We start from the raw sequence: 22,789 nt of genomic DNA, 5'->3' as shown, positions 1-22,789 counted from the left end.
TGTAAGATTAAGAGGGTGTCCATGAAAAAAACAGGCAGTGGATGGCACATGATATATTTTGTTTTCAAAATTTTTTCATCTATTTCATATCACAAATTCATTCTATCTCAAAGTTAAATTTTGTTTTTTATTAACCCCAATAAATAAAGAGAAAAAAAATACATAAAAAGCACTGAAAAATCATTGAAAAGGGGAGATAACTCTTCATTTTGTACAAAAATTTGTTGGGAATTGAGTTAACTTTAAAATCATTTTCTGAGCCATCCACTGTTGATTCAAAAATATCTTTGACATATGTATCCTTTGTATGATATAAACATTGAATTGGAACCAAAAATTCAGTGGGAAAAAAATTATGTTGTGGCACCCATATCATAGGATTTGCCTGGTATTTACTTGGACAGCCTCTTTATAATTACTATTGCAGGAATTAACAGTAATAAACAACTTAAAATGAGAGCTACTGCTCACTGCGATGCTATCCCACCACAACTTGATAATTTCAATGGTGAAAAAAATAACGAGTGTTCAGTAAACAGGAAGATGTTGACTGATGAATCTTAAAATACGTCATATGTATAGCTGACTAATAACAAGAATGTGTCCCCAGTACATAGATTCCCCAACCGCACTATCATTTTCTATGTTCAGTGGACTGTGAAAATGGGGGAATATCTCTAATTTGGTATTAAAATTAGAAAGATCATATAAAAACTACCTCCAAAAAACTTGATCCAAAACTTTAACCTGAAGAGGGACGCACGGACAGAAGGACGGACAGATGAACGTACAGATGCATGGACGCACATACCAGATACCATTATGCCCATAAATGGGGCATAAAAACCCTGGAACCAAATTTCAGAATCCTTATGATGAAGTTCCTAAGAAGGATGCCACGAAAAATATTAATCAGACGGATGGGCAGACAGACAGTCAGACATGCCAGACTGGTATAACAGTATACCCACTTTTTTGAAGCAGGAGTATAAATATGTTTACTTTGACAAAAAGAAAAGAAATACTGATAAAGTTTTTACTGACCTCCACTCTCCGACACACTTCCAGATGGCAATGACAAACTGTAAATATGATCAAAAAAGGATTTATTAACATGACTAAAATCATTACATATATATATATATATAATAAACATGATAAAAAAATCTCAGACTCCACAAAAAATTCATGTCCACAGGAATATTAACTAGTAAATGCAGAACTCAATAATATATAAAGTTCTAATAAACGTATTCACACTTTTGGTTTTTTGCTGAATCTTGCCTCCGAATGACCTTAGATCTACTCCGAATCACCTTTTGACGTCAAGCAACAATTACTTTTAAATTGTGACGTCAAATATTTTAAATTATGATGTCAAAGTTTACGGGAACCTGTGTGATTTTACGTAATGGCGGACAAATTTGCATACAAGTGTAAATACGTCTATTATTCACAACCGAATGAATCTCTGATTATACCTTTTTCAGTTATTAATTAATATTATTTGAAGTCCATTTGTTATTTAATATAGATGCACTTTTGGACTCCCAACAATTACACAAAAGTTAAGATAAAATCTGTTCAAAATTCCCATTTTATAAAATAAGACTTGAGTCAAAAATCTGCATTCTGAATGACAAAGGGACATAATTCAATAGTGAAAAAAAGTTGATGTTTGTGTTAAACATTCTACAGTACATTTGACTTCTAACCAAAATAATCCTATTTCTCCTACACTTGGTACAAGTTTTTCATACCTCAGGAAGATTTCAAATTTGACACACAGATTAAGGGCATACGATACAGTTACAGGGGAGGTAATGATGTTGCTATTTTCGCTATGTCAAACTGTGACATAAAATTGAGAATGGAAATGGGGAATGTGTCAAAGAGACAACAACCCGACCAAGTTTCTTGTGTACAATTTGGAAATTAGTATGGCGTTCATTATCACTGAACTAGTATATATTTGTTTAGGGGCCAGGTGAAGGACGCCTGCGGGTGCGGAAATTTTTTGCTACATTGAAGACCTGTTGGTGACCTTCTGCTGTTGTGTTTTTTTTCTATGGTCAGGTTGTTGTCTCTTTGACACCTTCCCCATTTCCATTCTCAATTTTATTATAACGGTTGATCTACATCATGTACATAGTCGATGTATAATCTAAAAATAAAACATTGATCGCTCACCTTAATTTTTTTGGTTAAATCTCTCATCAATGATTATTTTGGCTTTTCAATTTATTTAAATGTTCTTTGAATCGTCCTTTTTACTTCAAAAGCAAAAAAAAAATCATTTTCTCCTATGTTCTATTTTAGCCATAGGAGCTATACAAGGAAATGAAATATAAAATTTATACTAGATACTCTGAAACTCATTTAGCCTAAGTTTGGCTGAAATTGATACAGCAGTTTGAAAGGAGAAGATTTTTTAAAGTAAGTCAACATGATGAACAAATTGCGAAAAAAGTCTTTAAAGGGCAATAACTCCTTAAGGGGTCAATTGACAATTTTGGTCAAACTGACTTATTTGTAGATCTTACTTTGCTTAACATTTTTGCTATTAACAGTATATCCGTATCTATAATAATATTCAAGATAATAACCAAAAACTGCAAAATTTCTTTAAAATCATCAATTCAAGGGCATTATACCTGAAAAACCAGTTATCCAATTCGGCTGAAAATTTCAGGACCAGTAGACCTTGACCTAATAAATACTTTAACTTCTTGTCTTATTTGCTCTAAATGCTGGAGTTTTTGAGATATAAGCCAAAAACTGCATTTTACCCTGTGTTCTATTTTTAGCCATGACGGCCATGTTTTTTGTTGAAATAAAAAAATAAAGCACAAACTTTATTTTATACACCCTACTAATCATTCAGTTGAAGTTTGGTTGAATTTGGTTGAGTAGTTTTAGAGGAGAAGATTTTTTAAAGTTGGCAAATATGATGAACAAATTGTGAAAAATTGTCATTAAAGGACAATAACCCCTTAAGGGGTCAATTGACATTTTGGTCATATTAACTTATTTGTAGATCTTACTTTGCTGATCATTTTTGCTGTTACAGTTTATCTTTATCTATAATATTATTCAAGATAATGACCAAAAACTGCAAAATTTCCTTAAAATTACCAATTAAGTGGCAACAACCCAACAATGGGTTGTTTAATTCATCTGAAAATTTCAGGGCTGATAGATATTACCCTTTTAGGCCAGGTGAGCTAAAAACTCAACAAAAAATTCCATTGATCCTGTGCAATGATCCAAAATGATATTTATCAACTTTCAACAGTAAAATAATTAAATTCTATATATAATATTCACAACAATACAATTGAGAATGGAAATGGGGAATGTGTCAAAGAGACAACATCCCGACCATATAAAAAACAACAGCAGAAGGTCACCAACAGGTCTTCAATGTAGCGAGAAATTCCCGCACCCAGAGGCGTCCTTCAGCTGGCCCCTTAACAAATATATACTAGGTCAGTAATAATGAACGCAATACTAATTTCCAAATTGTACACAAGAAACTAAAATTAAAAAAAACAAGACTAACAAAGGACAGAGGCTCCTGACTTGGGACAGGCGCAAAAATGCAGCGGGGTTAAACATGTTTATGAGATCTCAACCCATCCCCTATACCTCTAGCCAATGTAGAAAGTAAATGCATAACAATATGCACATTTAAAACTCAATTCAAGAGAAGTCTGAGTCTGATGTCAGAAGATGTTACCAAAGAAAATAAACAAAATGACAATAATACATAAATAACAACAGACTACTAGCAGTTAACTGACATGCCAGCTCCAGACTTCAGTTAAACTGATTGAAAGATTATGATTTCATTATATGAGTATCAGGCACAATTCTTCCCGTTAGGGGTTTAGTATCATACCATCATAACATATATTAGAAGAACATAACCCGTGTCATGCCAACTACCGGTACTGGTTTTTTAATAAATGTGTTAAGTTCAGTTGCAAAGACCCTATAAGTGAATCAATAGTAACGCCAAAATAAGCAATCTTTAATGACCTGACAACAGAATGGTTACTATATTCCTTCTTGATAAGTCGGTTTTGTTAGTTTATGAAGTGAATACTGACATTTTTGTGCTTTATAAATAATATTTCCATAAAAAATTGGATGTGAAATACCTAAACGTGAAAGAAGTCTGCAGGTTGAGCTATATTTACGAATGATGTCCTTTTACTGATGATAAAATTTAGTAAAAGTTTTGACTAGTTTGTGACATTGAAAACAGTCTACAAGTAGATGTATCATCATGATCATGTTTTTAATTAAAAATTAACCAGTATTTGTATATCATATATACAGTGTAAAAATATTGTATCACCCTCTAGCTATGTAGTGGTAAAAATTATACAAATCCACCAAGTAAATAGTGTACCCTGTAGACATGGTAAATGTGTATTAAATTCAACTATTATATTTTATGCTTAAAGATAATCAAGTCATTGATTGTAAAATTTCCTCCTTGTAACATGCAAGTGTAATCATTGGTGGATCTAGAAATTTTCATAAGTGGGGGCCCACTGACTGCCTAAGTGGGGGCCAACTCCAGTCAGGCTTCAGTGATTCCCTATATACGCAACATTTTTTCCCCCAAAAAAAGGGGGGCCCGGCCTCCTGCCCCCCCTAAATCAGACTCTGGTAATATCATGACATATGATACATACTGATGTGCAGTGCTGGTATATTATATTTGCTGAAGCTAGGAAAACAAACAGGACATCTTATTTGTTGAGGCTAGGAAAACAAACAGGACATCTTATTTGCTGAAGCTAGGAAAACAAACAGGAGTCTGGACATCTTATTTGTTGAGGCTAGGAAAACAAACAGGACATCTTATTTGTTGAGGCTAGGAAAACAAACAGGACATCTTATTTGCTGAGGCTAGGAATACAAACAGGTCATCTTATTTGCTGAGGCTAGGAATACAAACAGGACATATTATTTGTTGAGGCTAGGAAAACAAACAGGACAACGTATTCGCTAAGGCTAGGAATACAAACAGGACATCTTATTGGCTGAGGCTAGGAATACAAACAGGACATCTTATTTGCTGGGGCTAGGAATACAAACAGGACATCTTATTTGCTATCACTAGGAATACAAACAGGACATCTTATTTGCTGAGGCTAGGAATACAAACAGGACATCTTATTTGCTGAGGCTAGGAATACAAACAGGACATCTTATTTGCTGAGGCAAGGAATACAAACAGAACATCTTATTTGCTGAGGCTAGGAATACAAACAGGACAACTTATTTGCTGAGGCAAGGAATACAAACAGGACATCTTATTTGCTCAGGCTAGGAATACAAACAGGACATCTTATTTGCTCAGGCTAGGAATACAAACAGGACATCTTATTTGCTGAGGCTAGGAATACAAATAGAACAACTTATTAACTGAGGCTAGAAATACAAACAGGACATCTTATTTGCTGAGGCTAGGAATACAAACAGGACATCTTATTTGATGAGGCTAGGAATACAAACAGGACATCTTATTTGCTGAGGCTAGGAATACAAATTAAACAGCACATCTTATTTGCTGAGGCTAGGAATACAAATTAAACAGCACATCTTATTTGCTGAGGCTAGGAATACAAATAGAACAATTTTGCTGAGGCTAGGAATACAAACAGGACATCTTATTTGCTGAAGCTAGGAATACAAACAGGACATCTTATTTGCTGAGGCTAGGAATACAAACAGGACATCTTATTTGCTGAGGCTAGGAATACAAACAGGACATCTTATTTGCTGAGGCTAGGAAAACAAACAGGACATCTTATTTGCTGAGGCTAGGAATACAAACAGGACATCTTATTTGCTGAGGCAAGGAATACAAACAGAACATCTTATTGGCTGAGGTTAGGAATACAAACAGGATATCTTATTTACTGAGGCTAGGAATACAAACAGGACATATTATTTGCTGAGGCAAGGAATATAAACAGGATATCTTATTTGTTGAGGCAAGGAATACAAATGGGACATTTTATTGACTGAGGCTAGGAATACATACAGGATATCTTATTTGCTAAGGCTAGGAATACAAACAGGACATATTATTTGCTGAGGCTAGGAATACAAATGGGACATTTATTGACTGAGGCTAGGAATACAAATGGGACATATTATTAACTGAGGCTAGGAATATAAACAGAACATCTTATTTGATGAGGCAAGAAATACAAACAGGACATCTTATTTGCTGAGGCTAGGAATACAAACAGAACATCTTATTGGCTGAGGTTTGGAATACAAACAGGACATCTTATTTGCTGAGGCTAGGAATACAAACAGGACATCTTATTTGCTGAGGCTAGGAATACAAACAGAACATCTTATTTGTGGAGGCTAGGTATACAAACAGGACATCTTATTTGCCCAGGCTTGGAATACAAACAGGACATCTAATTTGTTGAGGCAAGGAATACAAACAGGACATCTTATTGGATGAGGTTAGGAATACAAACAGAACATCTTATTTGTTGAGGCAAGGAATACAAACAGGACATCTTATTTGCTGAGGCCAGGTATACAAACAGGACATCTTATTTGCTGGGGCTAGGAATACAAACAGAACATCTTATTGGCTGAGGTTTGGAATACAAACAGGACATCTTATTTGCTGAGGCTAGGAATACAAACAGAACATCATATTTGCTGAGGCAAGGAATATAAACAGGATATTTTTTTTGTTGAGGCTAGGAATACACACAGGACATCTTATTTGCTGAGGCTAGGAATACAAACAGGACATCTTATTTGTTGAGGCTAGGAATACAAACAGAACATCATATTTGCTGAGGCAAGGAATATAAACAGGATATCTTTTATGCTGAGGCTAGGAATACACACAGGACATCTTATTTGCTGAGGCTAGGAATACAAACAGGACATCTTATTGGCTGAGGCTTGGAAAAGAGTTGGGGTAATTGTAATTGTAATCGTTAATCAGCTGTAATTGATTACAATTTTTCAAGTAATCATTGTAATCATTAATCAGCCAAAAATCTGATTACATGTAATTTAATTTAATCAATTACTTTTCAAAATACCCTGTAATCCTGATTACTTTATGATTACATTCTGATTACAATGAAAAATCTTAAACTGTGTACATGTTTATGGTCAATATTAAGGAAACTTGTTGTTATTCTTATTCAATTTATATTCAACAAGTTAAAGATAGCTTGGTTTACTTTTTTTTTATAAAGCATGACAATTGGTTTGTATACTTCAGTAAAAGATAAACTGTTACAGTATTGAAAAGTCATCAATAGCATAAAAAGAGACACATAATAGAATTATATGTTTCTGGCCTTAGTAAAAGATATTGTACATATATATTCACAATTTAAAGATGTACATATATATTTGATAACTGTTATATTCAAGTAATACTTTTCTTTAACCCTTAATTATAATCTTTTGTTAATGTTGTTATTTTTGTCAACTTTGAATTGACAGGTAGGAAACCAATTAAGGTTTGTTTTTATTGCACCTTCCAATTGAGTATAGCTGTAGGACAATATATGGTAAAAGATAAATCAAACATGTGATGATTTATCCAATTAGCACAAAATTAATTAAAAGTTGGACAAATATCTTGTTTAGAATAAGCAAATTTTTGTATGTATTTGGACTGGACATGTAAAATGCAATGATTTTTAGCACTACTGTATTTTGTTTACTATTTGATTAAACTGGTAACTTTATTTCATCCATATTTTAACTCCCATAAACTGCATCTTGAAACAAATATAGAATAGGTCAGAAGACAAACAGCAAACGCGTTTTATAAAGCTATATTCAATTGAAGTCAAAATAAATCAGAGAATAATGATGATAAAGTTCAATGGGTCAACATAACCAGTGACATAATGTTCATGAATGTATGAAGTGAACTTTTGAGGTTTATTAAATAGATGAAGTTTGAAGTTATCATTTTATAATATAGCAAACACAATACTTTTTAAAAAATGATATAGTTATATGATCTTATATATATATTAAACGTTTATTCATTCACATCATGCAAAATGTTTGTTTTTTTAATTCATTGTAATCAGATGTAATCATGATTACTTTGCCAATGTAATCATTAATTTAATCAGACACTTTCAGAAATGATGTAATCATTAATTTAATTTAATCGTACAAATGACAAAGTAATTGTAATTTAATCAATTACATTGAAAGTAATCGGACCCATCTCTGGCTTGGAATACAAACAGGACATCTAATTTGTTGAGGCAAGGAATACAAACAGGACATCTTATTGGCTGAGGCTAGGAATACAAACAGGACATCTTATTTGCTGAGGCTAGGAAAACAAACAGGACATCTTATTTGCTGAGGCTAGGAATACAAACAGGACATCTTATTTGCTGAGGCAAGGAATACAAACGGGACATCTTATTTGCTGAGGCTAGGAAAACAAACAGGACATCTTATTTGCTGAGGCTAGGAAAACAAACAGGACATCTTATTGGCTGAGGCTAGGAATACAAACAGGAAATCTTATTTGCTGAGGCTAGGAAAACAAACAGGACATCTTATTTGCCCAGGCTTGGAATACAAACAGGACATCTTATTTGCTGAGGCAAGGAATACAAACAGAACATCTTATTGGCTGAGGTTAGGAATACAAACAGGATATCTTATTTACTGAGGCTAGGAATACAAACAGGACATATTATTTGCTGAGGCAAGGAATATAAACAGGATATCTTATTTGCTGACGCAAGGAATACAAATGGGACATTTTATTGACTGAGGCTAGGAATACATACAGGATATCTTATTTGCTAAGGCTAGGAATACAAACAGGACATATTATTTGCTGAGGCTAGGAATACAAATGGGACATTTTATTGACTGAGGCTAGGAATACAAATGGGACATCTTATTAACTGAGGCTAGGAATATAAACAGAACATCTTATTTTATGAGGCAAGAAATACAAACAGGACATCTTATTTGCTGAGGCTAGGAATACAAACAGAACATCTTATTGGCTGAGGCTTGGAATACAAACAGGACATCTTATTTGCTGAGGCTAGGAATACAAACAGAACATCATATTTGCTGAGGCAAGGAATATAAACAGGATATCTTTTTTGTTGAGGCTAGGAATACAAACAGGACATCTTATTTGTTGAGGCTAGGAATACAAACAGAACATCATATTTGCTGAGGCAAGGAATATAAACAGGATATCTTTTATGTTGAGGCTAGGAATACACACAGGACATCTTATTTGCTGAGGCTAGGAATACAAATGGGACATCTTATTTGCTGAGGTTAGGAATACAAACTTAAGCAATTGTTAATATTTTACCTCAGTTGTACTTGAAGTTCTTGGTCATTCCTTTATCAATATAGCAAATATGTTTATACACAGACAATTACTGTAAAATTAAACCAACTGATTTTTGCAGGTACAATGTATTTATTTCATGTTTTATTTTATTTCATGTATTATTTTATTTCATGCATGTCATGTTTTATTTTATTTCATGTATTATTTTATTTCATGTTTTATTTTATTTCAAGTTTAACCTTTTCTCTCTTTGTTGTGATTCATTTTTTTGTTATTTTCTAAACAAAATTTAATTATTTAGACATATGTGTTAGAAGAGAAGTTCTAGATGGAGGATTTACATTTATTCAACATCACTTTTTGATTTTGCTTTTTTTCACCTGCACTGTGCACAGTTGACAGTCCACCTGTCATGCCTGTGCCCACTCTGGCTATATTCTCTTATTTATAAAAATATTGATTACTTAAGAAATAATTGTTAACTGAAAACAAATCTATGGCTGCCATAAATTATTTCGATTCTAATAAGACAAATTCGGTAATTTTGTTAACCGTGAAAGCTCCTATGTATACAATACTGTTTTCCCTGTTCTGTTTTACCCAATTGGATATTATTAGTAATTAATATGGGGACGAAGTCCCCAATAACAGTAGAAAAAACAATAAAAATTTATAAAAATCGGGAAATTTTCCCAAAATTTTCATTGTACTAATGAACTCAAAATCATTCAATTTTTTTTATGTCATGTTTTGAATTCCCACATCTGCGCAGAAATCTACAATGTAATTCCTTTTTCCCGTTTCGTTTGTAAGAAACTGTGAGTAAAATATATATTTATCAGTCTAGTATAAAATAGGAAGGAACACAATACCAATTTCATTTTTAATAATTCCTTGATATGAAAAAACTTTACCTGATGATAATGTTTTTTGTTTACATTACATATGACGTGTGACAATATGATAGGCTAAAAATATATATATAAATATATATAAAATATATTTATATTTATATTGATGATTATATATTCTCAAAATGTTTATTAAATTGAATAAAATAAATACAGGGGAATATCTATTAAGAAAAACATGACCTTGTAAAAGGTTGTTCAATTGACCGCTGGGTTGCATATAACATGTTTACATGCAGACCAGGTGGTGACATATAGCAATAACAATTAGTTATAACACTGGACATACGTGTATTCTTCGAACATCAATTTCCAGGTTGGTCAAAACATGTCAATTAGAGTCAACTTAATAGATATTCATCCCTGCATCTTTTGATTTAAGACTATGATGGTCAAATTAATAGAAACCTTGACGCTGTTTATATTCTGTATATATACTTGTGTATTTTATTGTATTGGACACATCGGTCTAGGAACGTTAATAAACTTATAGCAAAATACCATCTTGTTATAAGACTCTTTTTGGTGAACCGTGCCAGGACGAATTCTGAAATACTAAGGTACGTGTGATATTTTATTTGATAATCTTAATTATTATATTCTCAAAAATGGCTGAACAAGAATTTAATGTAGGGTTAGTTTTTCAAAATTTAGCAACACAAGTTCAAAGTCTTACTCAAAAGTTAACTGCAAACGGTGTCAATACGATAGTAGAAGGTTTTGATGGTTCAAATTCAGAAATATTTTCTCAATGGATTCGTTCAATAGAAAAATATGCAATGATTACAAATGTAAGTCCAAATGATTGTAAAATGATATGTTATCAAACATCTGTAGGGCCAGTAAGTGATTTCATTGCTAGGTGGTTAAGAGAAACCGATCAGGAGAATAATAATTGGGAAAATCTAAAAACTCAATTGAATTTTCGTTATGGGCATATTCCTGATGCATCATATGCATTTGAACTTCTGAATAAGGTTAATCAAAAAATTGGCGAAAATGTTCCAATATTTGGAGAACGAATTTTAACTTTGGCAACAGATGCTTTTAGAGGACAAGATATCAATCAACCAATAGTTCAACTTCAATTAGTTAACTTTTTCATAAATGGGTTGTATCAGGATTATTTGAGAATGAAAATAATGCGTGAAAATCCACAAACTTTGGCTCAAGCAGTAAATTCGGCAATGGCTGAAACACAATTACGAAGAAAATTTGATTTGAAAAAAAATAACGGTAATGAGCGTAATATAACACCAATGGACATATCGCATTACCGAGAAATAGGTGTGAAATGTAACAATTGCAACAGATTCGGCCATAAGGCAAAATATTGCAGGGATAAACCGAAATTTCATGTAAATGTAGTAAGTTCGCGTGCCGAATTACATGTACCCCGAGGCAATTCTAATGACAATACGATAAGTAATAATGCAAATACAAATCCTAGAAGGTTTAATTCAGTACAACACAATTTTAATGACAACACGATAAGGCATAATGCAAATACATATCCTAGAAGGTTTAATTCTGTACAAAACAAGTCTGACTTAATAACAGGACAACAAAGAAGAACATTCTTCTGTTGGAACTGTGGTAAACCAGGTCATTATGAAAGAAATTGTAGAGCAAGATCAAATGAACAATTTAGGAAACCAAGGGAAAATTTAAACTAGGGCGGTCTCTTTATGCTGAAGCCAATAGGGAGACTTTTAAGGGAATTAAGGGAAATAAGATGTTTGAGAGAAAAATTAATTATGGATATACAAAACCTGTATATAATATATATGAATCATGGTTTAAAAAAATAAATAACAAATCAACAGACTTTAACAATGCATGTTCTAACAATTCTACCTATCACTGGAATAAAAATTATTATAAAAGATCTAACAATCGTAATTCAAAACCGGAAGCAAACAAAGAAAAAATGGCGCGAAATTTCAAATCAAAACCGGAAGTAAACAAAGAAAAAATGGCGCGAAATTCAAAATTCAGCGGAAATAAAAAGGTTAGAGCGCGAAATTCAAATATACAAACTAGAAATATTGAAACTTATCAAGAACGAAAATCATTTAAAAATGTATCAGAAAGCAAAATTGAAAATGAATCTGAACAAGTAGAAACATTTGAAATTAATTTAGCGGGAAATCCAAATTCTTGTTTGATTAAAATTGCACATATGAAAGTTAGAAGTTTAATTGACAGTGGAGCTTCAGTATCTTTATTGCATAATAAGATTTACAATTCAATTAAGGGATTACCAAAATTAGAAAAAAAGAAAGTCAATTTACAAGGAGTTAATGGGGCTTCTTTAAATGTTTTAGGAAGTATAAATTTAGACTTTAACATGAAAGGGTAAAATGAATCATACCTTTTATGTAGTATCTGACATGAACAGAAATGCAATTTTGGGTCGTGATTGGTTAGTAAAATTTGGTGTTAGAGTTTATTTTGATTTGGGATGTTTAAGGATAAATAAAACTTATGTACCACTAGTGGAAGATATTCATATAGCTTCAATTGTTAGGCTTGCTCAAACCACTGTAATTAAACCTCAGACAAGTAATATCTGTTATGTAAAAGGTAATAAAAATTATACAACTTCAAGTTCTAAATCTTTTGAAATTTCACCAATTACTAAGGGGCATTTGAGTTATCAACCAGGGTTAATGGTTGCTAATTCAGTTGCAAACTTTAATGAAAAACGTCATATGCCAGTTCTTATAGTAAATACTACGAATAAAACTTATAAGTTTAGAAGGGGCATAGCAATAGGAAGGGCTTCACCAGTTTTAGAAGAAAATGTTGTCTCACTTGAATCTACTCAAGAGCACTCTGAAATTGAAAATGTTTTTGAAACTGATCTTAATGTGCCTGATGTTCATAGGGGTCGGGTGTTACAAATGTTAAATAACAATAGAGATGTTTTTGCTTTCAAGGATACTGAATTAGGTCAAACTGACACTGTGAAAATGAGAATAGATACAGGGGATAATCCTCCGGTTCAATTGAAACCTTATCGAACTCCATTACACAAAAGAGAAATAGTCAATAAAGCAATAACTGACATGTTAGAAGCAAACATTATAAGAAGATCAAACAGTAACTATTCCTCACCAGTTGTTTTAGTTGATAAGAAAGATAAAACTACACGTTTCTGCATAGATTTCAGATCCCTGAATTCTTCTACTTTAGCAATCCGATATCCACTTCCGGTTATCGATGATATATTGACACTTTTAGGGGCTGCCAAGTTTTACACATTAATTGATTTAAGGGCAGGCTTCTGGCAAATTAAGATGGCGGAAGAAGATAAATCAAAAACAGCATTTGTTTGTCATAAGGGACTTTTTGAATTTAATGTTATGCCATTTGGATTGCAAAATAGTCCTGCTGTATTTAGTCAATTGATGGAAATAGTTTTACAAGATCTAAGTTTTGCTATCTCTTATATTGACGATATTTTGATATTTTCTGAAACTTTAGAAGAACATTTTGATCACATTCAACAAGTATTTGACAGATTGAGACAACATAATTTGAAATTGAAATTAAAGAAATGTCAATTTTTGCAGGAAGAAACTAATTATCTAGGTTTTAAAATCAATATCGACGGTGTAAAACCGGACGATGCCAAAGTTGAGGCAATAAAAACATTACCAAACCCTGTTACTGTTAAGGAGGTAAGAAGTTTTATAGGGGCGTGTTCATACTATAGACGATTTATCCCTAATTTTTCAAAGATTTCTATACCTTTAGTTGCTTTAACTAAAAAATATGCTAAATTTCAATGGGATGATGAGTGTCAAAGAGCTTTTGATTTTTTGAAAGATAGTTTAACTGTAACTCCTTTATTAGCATATCCAGATTTGAAGAAACCTTATGTTTTATATACTGACGCTTCTAATGATACCATAGGTGCATGTCTTACGCAACCTTGCGAAGAAGAAGAGACTCATTTATCATGTTTAAGAAAAGAAAAACCTATTTACTTTTTATCTCATAAATTATCAGATACACAGACTAGGTGGTCTACTATTGAAAAAGAAGCCTTTAGCATTCATTATGCATTACAAAAATTAGATCATTATCTTCATGGAGCTGAATTTATTATCAGAACTGACCACAAGCCTTTAAAGTACTTATTGCTTTCGCCACAATGTAACAAAAAATTACAGCTTTGGGCTTTAGGGATTGCAAGTTACAATTGTAAGATTGAATGGCTAGCGGGGACTGATAATACTATTGCTGACTATCTTTCAAGAAGACCTCCGGGTCAAGAAGGCAATCAAAATCAAAGTGAAACAATTGAAGTAGATATAAGTGACAAGGCTTTTCAAATCAATACTTTGAATTCAAATGAGTTCAATCCAAAAGATTTTGCAAGTTGTGACTATAAAGAAGATGATCAACTTAGCGTTAAGGAATGCACGATTCCTGGTTATGACATGAAAATTGAACAATCTTTAGACATAGAACTTTCGGAAATTATTAATCAAATAAACACTGGTAAGGCTTCAAAAAGTGTTGATAATAAACATATTATTATCAATGATATACTTTATTACATTTCTCACCCTGATGATGATTTAAAGTTAAGGCTTTATATTCCATTACAATTACGAAATGAGGTCATCAAAAGTTATCATGATAATCTAAGTCATTTAGGAATTGACAAATGTCACGATTCAATTAGGCAAAAATATTTTTGGCCAAAGTTATATAAAGAACTTAATTCCTATATTAATTCCTGTGTTATTTGTCAATCTCAAAGTGCAGGTAAAACAAAACCTTTATTACAGATATCTGATATACCACCATTTCCATTTGCTAAGATAGGGGTAGATTTATCTGGACCTTATCCTACATCATTGTCAGGAAATAAGTATATTGTTAGCTTTGTTTGTCATTACAGTGGGTGGCCTTTGGCTTTTCCTGTTCCAAATAAAACTTCGGAAAATGTTGTTCATTTATTAATTGAGGAAATAATCCCAAACTTTTCTGTACCTTTAGTTATAGTGTCAGACAATGGCGGTGAATTCACCTCTAAAATATTTGAAGAAACTTTAAAAGAATTAAATATCAGTCACATAACAACTTCTTTTTATCATCCACAGGGAAACGCGAAAGTAGAAAGATTTCACAGGACGCTTCATGACGTCATGGCAAAGAAATTGCAAAGTGATGCGTCTACTTGGGACGTATGCTTAAATCAAACAATAGCAGCTATTAGATTTCAAAAAAATGAATCAACTAAATTTTCTCCATTTTTTCTTTTATACAATAGAGACCCAGTTCTTCCAATTGATAACCTGTTGAAACCTAGAAGAAAGTATGTAGGTGAAGATCCGCACAAGATTTTGTTAGAACAACAACACAAATCATTCATTTTAGTTCACAGAAATTTGAAAAAGTCTAAAGAAAAACAAAAACAAAACGCAGATAAAAATAGACAAGAAATTAATTTAGAAATTGGGGATCCGGTATATTTCAAAAATCATTTAAGAAAAAGTAAATTAGATACTAAGTGGAAACCTTATTACAGAATCATTGAAAAAACTTCTCCGGTAACATTTGTCCTTAAAAACCAATTAGATGGGTCTGTCGCTAAGAAAGTCCATTTAGAACACCTTAAAAAAGCTAAGATTGATGAATGGGTTATTCCCACAAATCTAGAAGGTAGGCAATTAAGGAAAACAAATTATGTTGTACCTCCCGATGATAGTGACGGTAGTGATAGTGAACTTCCGGTTGCTAATCCACGAGAAAGACTCATAAATCGTTACCGACAAGAACGAGAAACATCTTCCGACGAGGATGATATTCCACTCGCTGAACTTAAACAAAAAATAGCAAATAGAAACCGATGTGAAAACGAGGAAGACAAATCTTCTGTCACTTCCGGTTCAAGCGAAATGTCGGATAATAATAGTTCCGATGGGTACAATTCAGAACGCAGTCAAAAAATGTCTGTTGATGAAGTAAGAATACCAAAGAAAACTAAACGAACTGTTAAAAAGTCTGAAAAGAAAGACGAATTAATTTTAAGTTTTCTCTCAAACATTTCTAGTTATCTTAATAAAATGAACGACTAACATGTCGTAGACGTAGGCTTCGTGATGATTAATTGTTTTGAAATAAATATATGTGTATATAAAATAATTTTGTTTTGATTAATCATTCTAATTCTCGCTTCAGATGGACTACTGAAAAATTTTGATTGTTTAGAAATCCTATAAATATCAGTAATCTCTGAATCACAGCTTTGTTTATGAAAAAGGAAGGAAAGTGTTGGTTGAATGTCAAACCTTTATTAAACAATTTTTCAGTACTAATACTAGAGAAAAGTTTATCTTATTAGTTTATTGTTTTTGTATTTGAGTTTAAATTTTTTATTCTTATTTTAAATAGATAACATATCGATACTTTATTTTTTCAAAATTGTAGCAGTTAAAACTTGAGGACGACTTTGAACTATAAAATTTAGTGAATGCATTGATTTATGTTAATGCTATATTTATAGATATTTTGTTATTAATATATTCTTAAGTTTAATAATAGGTGTTTAGCCAAGAGAATTTAGTAATAGAGAGATTCAAATAGTCACACGATACCTTGGTGGCGATCAAATGGTGTCAACTGATGTTGAGGGCGATGGTACTGCCTACAGAGATGTTAAAATAGCTTCTGCACCATTACTGAGAACCAGCCACTAAGAATCATTATCCAGTATTGGATATTGGCTTTGATCATTGGACACAACGCAGACGTTAAGATGTACATAAAACTATACGATCACATAACTTTTTATTGGTAGAGGGAATCGTTCTACAGCATCACAGGTAGATTTTCCTGTAATGTTTCAGCCGGTGATAACTGAGCAACCTAGTCAGGGACTCTGAATTAACAGAGTAGGTAAGCTAGGTCAGTTAGGAGTAAATCAACAACGAATGGTGGATCACATGAAGGACGGATGGTGGATCACATGAAGGACGGATGGTGGATCACATGAAGGACGGATGGTGGATCACATGAAGGACGGATGGTGGATCACATGAAGTTGGAATGGTTGCAGAACTTCTAAATGACGGGAATTGGCGTTGCAGATAAACAGATGGATTGTTGGAGTTGACAACGACGATCAGAGGAGCAGTTCACTGGAGTCGGGGTTATGAAGACGGTCCGTAATTGATGGTTGCGCCTTTTTCTGGAAATAAGAAGTTCCGATAGTTGATGTTACGAACTTAGTTATTCACACAAGAATTGTATGAACTATACATTGCTGAACATTTAGATGTTGTTGAACTTTTGATATGATTTTATTTATGAATATTTTTGTTGTTTTTAGGAAAATTGCAAGCATTCATATTGTCACCGATTTTAACTAAAATATAAATTATATTTCTTAAGAAAGGGAGGAATGTGACAATATGATAGGCTAAAAATATATATATAAATATATATAAAATATATTTATATTTATATTGATGATTATATATTCTCAAAATGTTTATTAAATTGAATAAAATAAATACAGGGGAATATCTATTAAGAAAAACATGACCTTGTAAAAGGTTGTTCAATTGACCGCTGGGTTGCATATAACATGTTTACATGCAGACCAGGTGGTGACATATAGCAATAACAATTAGTTATAACACTGGACATACGTGTATTCTTCGAACATCAATTTCCAGGTTGGTCAAAACATGTCAATTAGAGTCAACTTAATAGATATTCATCCCTGCATCTTTTGATTTAAGACTATGATGGTCAAATTAATAGAAACCTTGACGCTGTTTATATTCTGTATATATACTTGTGTATTTTATTGTATTGGACACATCGGTCTAGGAACGTTAATAAACTTATAGCAAAATACCATCTTGTTATAGACGTCATAACTTAAATAACGTCATAACTAAAATCCCTAACAACAGAACCAAAATCGGAAATGTTACAGTATTTCCGTTTCTTTCTTTTTTATATATATATAAACAAATATTTATTAAGTTACAAAAAAATAATTCATACAGACTTGGTCCCCATGTGTAATGCCTGCCTCATATTATTATATAATTCAGAGACTATTTTTTTAATCGCATTTTTCTCTCATATACATGATATATTTTCTTTCAATAGAATTTTATTTGTTCTGAATTAAGTGTACACAAAGCAGTTTAAAACGCCCTGTATTTACATTTGATTTTTTTGTTTTGATTTGCTACATCACCTTGTTTTGTTGCCATGCAAAGAAAATAACACTATTTCACAGAATTTTAGTTTTATGCTGTTTTTCCATGAAAAACAAATTGAAATGGACTGAATTGCATATTTTGCTGTAGAATAGACATGATAGAGATAAATACATTTTATATGAATCTTGGCCTACGTTAACTGAGGGGATGTCGAAAACTGAGAATATCTGGTAGTATATATATATATATATATACAACTCGTCTAAACATCAACCCAACAATGTTAGATCTGTAAATTTGCTTTCACAAATTTTTGGTTCTTCCCTCGCCGGGATTCGAACCCATGCTACTGTGATATCGTGACACCAAATCGCCTGCACTGCAGCCGTCCCGCTAGACCACACGACTACCTGGGCTCTCAAAAAAAGAGCTTTCGCTGGCCATGTGTTACCTTTCCACGTCAGTTTTAATCTAGCGGCGTACTACAGTACATGATATATAAGGCATGAAGATGTTATTGTTACAGATCAGCTAAATTATCTATAGTAAAGGATCCTACAAATTAATGTAAGATATATATAAGTTGGTCTTACTCTTAACGGGGAACAGCTGTTTTTGTGTATTACTGTGTTTGCGCTCAAGGTAGATATATTATGATTATACTGGTTGACGATAATAGGCCGTCATATTAGATTTATAGAATAATCTTATTTGCTTTTTACGATTGATTGTACTTGCAAGTCTTTTAATTCAACAAAGAGAAATAAGCTGCCCACTCAAATGGGTAGCCAGATATTATGTTTACCTGAGTGGTGCCCACACCCACTTTCAGTAGGAATTTGAAGACAAAGCGAATTCTGCCTATTCTCAGATGTAGTGTACACCCTGCCACTTTATTCATGAATGTGCCTGTCCCAAGTCAGGAGCCTGTAATTTAGTGGTTGTTTATTTGTTTTTCGTTCATTTTTTTTTACATAAATAAGGCTGTTAGTTTTCTCGTTTGAATTGTTTTACATTGTCTTATAGCCCTTTTATAGCTGACTATGCCTAATGGGCTTTGCTCATTGTTGAAGGCGGTACAGTGACCTATAGTTGTTAATGTCTGTGTCATTTTGGTCTTTTGTGGATAGTTGTCTCATTGGCAATCAAACCACATCTTCTTTTTTATATTTACAATGCATATGTGATTATTCATATTCTTGGTATTGTCTACTCATATTTATAACTCATTAGTTGGTTTAAGGTATACATGTATTATATACACTGGACATGTGTATGCATATCTTGTCTTCTTGCATGATATATCATAATTATATAATTAGAACATATATAGATAGAGAAAAATAAATGCGGAATGTGTCCATGGGACACAGCTGATACCCTTGCTTGAATACATGTATCATATAAAGTTATAATAGTACATTTATGAATATTGATTAAACATGTTAAAGGGATGCTACCCAAAATTGTCTGTGATCTTTAGTTTTTTGGTAATAAGTATTATGTATAAGTTTCCTAACATTTGGTTGAGGCAAATCTAAGAGAACGGAAAAAAAGTGGGCTTTTATATATCATGTACAATGTACAATTATTTAGGCCCTATTTTAAATCATGCTAATGTCAAGTATGCAAAGAAAGCATCATATAGAACGCCCCAAGTTTTTTGTCACAAAAAAAATCTTAATCTCAAATTCTCAATATCTATACCAAGTAAACCAAGGTTAAAAGTGGAAAAATTAATAAAATATCATAATACTCGTCCTTTTACAGTTTGACATGTTTTATGGAGGGGGACCCAACAGCAAAATAAATAAAATGTCAGGACCCCTAAACAGGGGTGGATCCAGTCATTTTAAAAAGGGGGGGTTCTTAACCTAGGACAAAAGGGGGGGGGGGGTCCAACTATATGTCCCCAATCAAATGCATTGCTCGTGAAAAAAGGGGGGTTCCAACCCCCACCCCACCCCCAGACCCCCCTCTAGATCAGCCCCTGCCCTAAAGTATAATAAGTAAAAATGTCAGGACCCCTAAAGTATAATAAATAAAATGTCAGGACCTCTAGGGTAAAATAGAGGTTGTGACTATAGGATATGGTACTCCAGACAGTGGAGGAAAGTATAAAGAAAAAGAAGTGACACAAATTATATATGTGTCATCAGACCCAGGTCATATGATTAATTTAATATTCAAAATTGGATTCTATTAACAATTTTGGCATTGCATCAACAAAATTATTCTACGCACAGTTCTTTAAACTCACTTCAAACATTAAACAGCTAGGCAACTTGTGGTTGCGCAGTATAATTATAACATGACTGCATAATGAACATGCATGCTGCATTGCTATGCATTGCTGTCGTTTGTTCAACGTTCCGAAACGTGAAGTAAAATCATTCATATTTACCTGGACTGTTCAATGAATTTACGTTCACTTTCTGTGAGGCTATCAACTCCTACAGAGCTACATCTGTGAGATGTCCTTACTGTAACTCTTGGCAGGAGACTGTCGGACTCGCTCATTTTTTTTCTTCTAATGACAACAAACTGGTTCTTGTGCAAATGACGAAGTCGTAAGTACCAGTTTCCCGCGAAAATTAAACCGAGAGTCTATAATAAATTTCGGCATAGTACATCCGATAAAGGATTTCTAACATACTCTTTTAACACAGTCACTTATTGTAAAACATTTTGACTGAATAAGTTATTAGCAACGCTCAAATTCAAGTTTTAGAATGTACTATAAACTAGGTGATGTGAAAGTAGATAAATGAAGAATTTAAAAATTGATATTATACACGGGTGTCATTCGGTTTATCGAGAGAAATTATCGTGAAAGAATATCTAATGGCGGTCAAGTATTGAGCGACGATCGTGAAAGCTCTGGTAACGGATCGTGAAATACATTTAATGAAAATTCTAGGTCAGAATCTTTGAAAAAATTGTTTAATTTTCAAAACGCGGAACAAATCCGAACAAAAAAATATGTCTGTCAAAATGGTTTAACTTCCTCAACATAACTGTGAAATAAGAAAGAGAAAATATGCAGTACTTTATGAAAAAACACAAGAGGCGCAATGCATGTCTATGAAATTAATTACAAATAACACGCTTTTTGTTACAATAATGGTCATATTTCAGTTCATCGTGATATATTTGAAATTTAATCTTTAGTGTATCTGATAGTACAGTAAAATTAAGGTGTGTTCTTTTCTTAAAAGCATTAATTTGTATATGAAAACCTTGAATTTGTTGAATATCCATCAAACTTGATCGTGAAAGATCAGGCAACGCATTATTTTTATCGTGAAAGATAATGCGTGACTAGACTTATTACTAAATATCAGAAATCAGTATTTCTTTTACCATTTGATAAACCTGCAACTGGTTGAAGCCTTAACTATTTTGAAAAGGATGAACATTAAAACTATTTTTTTTATTCAACACTTTACCTCGAAAGTTAAGAAAACAACAACTAAAACATTTCTAAATAGGTTTGAAAGATTCAGCTCTGAGAATCGGTCAAGTGCAATTCAGGCACACCGACACTATTTAGCCAATAATATGGATATGCAACGTTTAAACCAAAATGATATCCATCAAACAAACAGATACAGCAAAACAGCATCTTTCATGAGTAATTTGAGATTGAATGATAACCAAGATTTTGTGCAACAGTACTTTCTTAAGTTCTGTATATACAACGCAGATGTGGATTGATTTAACTATATACTACAGACTATAGAATACCAGAGCGCAAATGCTGTAATGTCTCGTCTGATTAACTAATGATATTCCATTTATGGGACGTCTATAATATCAAGGGTTTTACTAATAGTGTCAAATGCACTTCATGTATTTTTGTTGAAGGCCGTTGAGTCACTTTGGTCTCTTGTGGATAGTTGTCCCTTTTGGTTATCATACCACATCATTTTTTTTTAATTATGATTGTCAATGTTTCTTAAAAAGAGTGCAATGTCAGATGAACCATGACATACAAATCTCTACAAATATCCCGTAGACCAAATAAATGTGTTTCGATCCTTACAGTGCCTTAGAAACGGATAAATATAAAAGTTATGCTTGGCCAATTAATTCGAAACATAAGGTCAAAAGTATATATACCCTGACCAACAGCCAGACATAGACATCTTACTATCATTCAATATAGCAAATACAATTGGCGTCATCATGGTCATATATGAAACATGCAAACAGACATGTACACCATACACGAAATATCATAGCGCTATAGCATACAGGTATATATCCAAAGGCTAGAAAACATAAAACGAGCATTGCCGAATGAT

The 22,789-nt window shown here is 32.7% G+C and overlaps 1 protein-coding gene across 2 annotated transcripts in view; it reads right to left on the bottom strand.

The window, feature by feature from the left end:
- The window catches only part of LOC134690835 (proton-coupled zinc antiporter SLC30A2-like), a 43,700-nt gene extending 22,668 nt beyond the window's left edge, over window positions 1-21,032 (bottom strand). The window contains exons 1-3 of one of the 2 annotated variants that reach the window (XM_063550940.1): window positions 20,887-21,032; window positions 9,389-9,418; window positions 1,045-1,082 (exon numbers count right to left, since the gene is read on the bottom strand). In XM_063550940.1, coding sequence (XP_063407010.1) covers window positions 1,045-1,082; window positions 9,389-9,418; window positions 20,887-21,002 — 184 coding nt within the window. In that variant the 5' untranslated portion in view covers window positions 21,003-21,032. The remainder of the gene's footprint in view (window positions 1-1,044; window positions 1,083-9,388; window positions 9,419-20,886) is intronic. The other variant, XM_063550941.1, reaches the window with a different exon arrangement.
- Window positions 21,033-22,789: the final 1,757 nt, after the last annotated feature.

Source organism: Mytilus trossulus, chromosome 11 (genome assembly GCF_036588685.1).
Source record: "Mytilus trossulus isolate FHL-02 chromosome 11, PNRI_Mtr1.1.1.hap1, whole genome shotgun sequence".
Taxonomy (NCBI): Eukaryota; Metazoa; Mollusca; class Bivalvia; order Mytilida; family Mytilidae; genus Mytilus; species Mytilus trossulus.
Note: the sequence above shows the minus strand (reverse complement) of the source record. Positions and strands in the feature narration are given on the sequence as shown.